The 4,382-nt window shown below is 53.7% G+C and overlaps 1 protein-coding gene across 1 annotated transcript in view; it reads right to left on the bottom strand.

Moving 5' to 3' along the window:
- Positions 1–4,382, bottom strand: part of RUSF1 (RUS family member 1) — a 14,720-nt gene that overhangs the window by 3,183 nt on the left and 7,155 nt on the right. The window contains exon 6 of the mRNA XM_007452673.1: positions 2,506–2,607. Within this exon, the coding sequence (XP_007452735.1) occupies positions 2,506–2,607 (102 nt within the window). The remainder of the gene's footprint in view (positions 1–2,505; positions 2,608–4,382) is intronic.

Below are 4,382 nucleotides of genomic sequence, written 5' to 3'. Positions count from 1 at the left end.
GTACGCGGGCCTCTCACTGTTGTGGCCTCTCCCGTTGCGGAGCACAGGCTCCGGACGCGCAGGCTCAGCAGCCATGGCTCACGGGCCCAGCCGCTCCGCGTCATGTGGGATCTTCCTGGATCGGGGCACCAACCCATGTCCCCTGCATCGGCAGGCGGACTCTCAACCACTGCACCACCAGGGAAGCCCTTTATAACGTTTTTGATGAGTGAGCTGTCATTTAAGATACCAGCTGCTTCTCTGCCCAGGTAGGCGCAATGCCCTTGGAATGCCTGTGGAACATGCCTTCTTTGATTTTCAAGAGTCAAAGTGTAGTCCTACACTCAGGCAAGTAAATGTCCACAGAGTAAAACTACTTTATTTGGTGGTTTAAAAAAAAAATGGGGCTTCCCCGGTGGCGCAGTGGTTGAGAATCTGCCTGCTAATGCAGGGGACACGGGTTCGAGCCCTGGTCTGGGAGGATCCCACATGCCGTGGAGCAACTAGGCCCGTGAGCCACAACTACTGAACCTGCGCGTCTGGAGCCTGTGCTCCGCAACAAGAGAGGCTGCGATAGTGAGAGGCCCGCGCACCGCGATGAAGGGTGGCCCCCGCTTGCCACAACTAGAGAAAGCCCTCGCACAGAAATGAAGACCCAATACAGCAAAAATAAATTAATTAATTAATAAACTCCTACCCCCAACATCTTCTTAAAATAAAAAAAAGGGAATTCCCTGGCAGTCCTCTGGTTAGGACTCTGCACTTCCACTGCAGGGGGCATGGGTTCGATCCCTGGTCGGGGAACTAAGATCCTGCAAACCATGCAGCGTGGCCAAGACAAACAAAAAACCCCGAAAAACAGAAAAACAAAAAAAAAGGTCCATCCGCCCAGTAACCAGCAGATACTTTTTGCAAAGGGGTCAAGGAACCACCCAGGAAGAAAAGCACAAGATCCAAACTTCCCTTGAGAATCAACATTATCAGACCCTCTGATGGCCCAAGATGGCCCGACTGAGCTTACCCTAGGGGAAAAGACCCCTGGCCACCGCCCCCCAGCTCATCACGAGAGAGGAGGAACCTGGACTGGTGTCCCTGACTACGGGGTTCCCGGGGAGAGCTGGTTCTGGCACAGAGGGGGCCTGAGACTGCAGCTCTTCTTACCCAGTCGGCCTGGCAAAGGGGCGGGCCGTGGAAATAAAGGCTGTGGGTGTGACAGTAAACTGGGGATCAGGGGCCTTGGAGCTCAGGGGCAGAGGGACCTCCCCTCCCCCAGGTGGGAACAGTCATTTCCAGCAGCCACATCAACTGGCAGCAAAGCAACATCGGCAGAAAGCAGAGGCCTAGTCTGGGGCTGAGCACGTGTCTCGTTGCCCCAATGATGTTACTGCCTCCATGAATTGAGGAAGCCCTGGGACCTTGGAAAATGCATCTGGGGGTGGGAGGGGCTGGGGTTTAGAAAGAGGGCTGGTGAGACAGCAGGCACGGGGCTGGTTATACCTATTTCCCCTCCCTAACAACCTGTGGAAGTGATAATGGGGAAGAACTCATCCAACCATTTCCGGGGAGAAGGGATGTGCCCAAAGGGACCCAGGGAGACTCAACCATTCGGTGCCTTTTTTCCCCTCATCTGTAGAGTGGCAACAATGAACAGCCCTGCACAAGACCACTGTAAGGATTTAATGAGTTCATCCACATGAAATAGTTGCCACATGGTTAATGTTTAAAAAACATTAGCTTGTGTTAATATTATTGAAAGGAGTTAGTCAATTTTTTTAAATGAAATTCTGTTTAATAAAACAATATAAGAGAAGGCCAGAAAGTAGGACTGGAGAGAACAGAGGTTTCTAAATTGCTTCAGTGTCAAAGAAAACCATCACACTTGTGACCACCCTGGGCCTCACTTTCCCCATCTGTAAAAGAGAGATAATAACAGTATCCACCTTAGAGGGTTGGTGTGAGAGGTAAACGATGCAGTGCACATAGGCACTCAGCACCAGGGTACGGAGGGAGGCGATACCTGAAGGGTTCAGCCTAAGGGTGCCTCCACCTCCACTTCAGCCTCCTTTGGTCAGGTGAGGGCTGGGCCGGAAGGGCTTTGCTAAACTGCCCAGCGGAGGCCTCTGCAGCGACTCCGGCCTCCTCAATGCTGAGCACTTTCTGACTTGCCAGGCACTTTAACATGTGGGGCCTCATGGGGTCAGAACATGCACCTCCCAGGGTGGGGCTCTGCCTAGAGAGGGCGAGGTCCAGGGCAAGGGCTCCCTCTCGGCCTCACGGGCAGCAGGCAGGGGCTGAGATGACCAGCTTGGACTTGTTGCCGCCAGAGCCCGAGCCCTCACACCGACTACCTATCCTAAGAGTCAGGGCAGGGAGAAGCTACATTTCCTCCCGCCTGTCTCCCACCCCGCCCCGTAGGAGCACTCAGGTGCTTCTCTTCATATGCCCAAATCTTGGCTTGGTCTGATGTCTGACCCGCTCCGGTACATCCGCGCTCCCCCCACCATCTCTCCAATTCTGGCTGCTCACCTGGCTGCCGTCCTTGGCTGACACGTCGGCCATGTTGTTTCTCCGGGCCTGATGCATGGTCAGTGCGGCCCGAGTGGCCCCACCAGCCACGCCCACAATGCACTGGGTCGGGAAAGGGAAGAGTGAAAGTCAGAGTGGCCATAACCTGCTGCAACACAGGAGTTTCTGTGGGTGAGCCAAATAAACGGCTCAAACCAGTTTAAGAAAACTAGGCCTCAGGCCACCCTGCAGCAAAACCCTGAATGCCGTCCTCGGTCTCCTGTTCTCACCCCGCATTTCCACTAGGCCCACCTCCCCTGTCTTGCTCCAGGAGAAAACTGAAGGTCTGCCTGTCACACCACCCTGTGGACCCGGCCCCAAGGAAACTCACTTTCTCCCCGCAAGGTGGAGGCCCACAGACCATTCTTAGCCCAGAACCTCCCCAGCCTCCAACTTCTGCTTTGGCTGCACCCTCCCCCTTGCAGAGCCAAGTCTGGTTTCCAACTTGGTGCTTACATTCTGCCTGCCTGGAACTAACTCCACTCTCTTCCTGCCCCAGTCGAGGCCTAGCCAAGCCTTCCAGGCCAGTTCAAAACCCACACCAGTGGCCCTGACCTCCTAGGGCTCTCCCTCTGCGATGGGAGAGCTCATCGATTAGGGTCCCTGACTTCGTTCATGTTCATCCAATCTCTTTTAGATGTCAGAATGTCAGATACAGATTTAGGTGCTGTGAGAGACTTCAGTACAACCCCTGCCCTAATGAAGCTTATAAGTCATTAGATGGTAAACAAATAAACGAGTTGTTACATAGGCAGTGTTTGTTTGAAGGTAAGAGGAATGTGGATCAAAATGAGGCTGGAGTCATGGGGGGGGGGGACCTGATCACATAGACCCTACCAAGCCTTGTAAGGTCTTTATACCAAGAGCAATGGGCACAGGGAAGTAACCTGATTTGGTTTCCACTCTAATAAGGACTATGGGGTTGCTCTGAGAAGGACTGAAGAGGGGTGAGAATAGACGCAGGGAGATGACCTAGGAAATAACTGTGCTTTTTCAGCAGCAAGGAATCACCAGGTGACATGGGGATGGAAGCATGAAAGGATGGGAGAGATTTAAGAGGGCAAATAACAGACATGAATGGAGGTTTAGCTGAGGGTGACAGGTAAAGGGGGAGGAGATGAAGGCATGGATGACAACCAGGCTTCTGGTTGGTGCACCTCAGGGATGGAGATGCGGGAACTCTAGGGAGGGGTGGGAAGGTGGGGAAGGGGAAGTTCATGGCCCTGTTCGAGTCCCTTATTCGACAGACGAAGAGACTGAGGCCCGCAAGGTGGAGCTTAGTGCAGAATTTAGGCAGAGGTCACAATCCTTGGTTTCTCTGTGGTCTCCTGCCCTGGAGGGGGAGGGGGTGCTCATGGCCTTTAGTGCCTGGGCCAGGGAAGCTCAGTGGCCTCCACCACAAAGAACTGTTCCTAAAATCCTAAATATCGGTAGTGCCCAGCAGAGAAACACAAGTGATTTTGAACAGATGGATGGGCCTTTAAGACGGGTCTTACATATCTTCCCAAGACTCTTTACTCTGTGCCAGGTACTTAACCCTGTGCGGAAGACAGGCTGAGCTCTTTACCGAACCTTGCTAGGCCTGTTTCCTCATCTGGATGAGGCCAACTTGAAGGAATCATGAGGGTGAGCCGCCTGGCGGAGAAGAGCTTGGATTCACCCCAATCACCCCTTCAGCCTTGCTGTCCGGTCTGTGCCCTGTCTTGCCACTGGACCTTGACCTGCACTGTTCTTTCTGCTCAGAATGCCGATGCTGTACCTCACACACACACTTCAGGACCCAGCCCCGGGGAAGACCTTTCCGCATCCCTGGACCAGGCCAGATTCCCTGCTGAACC

The sequence above is a fragment of the Lipotes vexillifer genome, unplaced genomic scaffold, assembly GCF_000442215.2.
Source record: "Lipotes vexillifer unplaced genomic scaffold, Lipotes_vexillifer_v1.1 scaffold426, whole genome shotgun sequence".
Lineage (NCBI taxonomy): Eukaryota > Metazoa > Chordata > Mammalia > Artiodactyla > Lipotidae > Lipotes > Lipotes vexillifer.
This window is presented reverse-complemented; position numbering and strand designations above follow the sequence as displayed.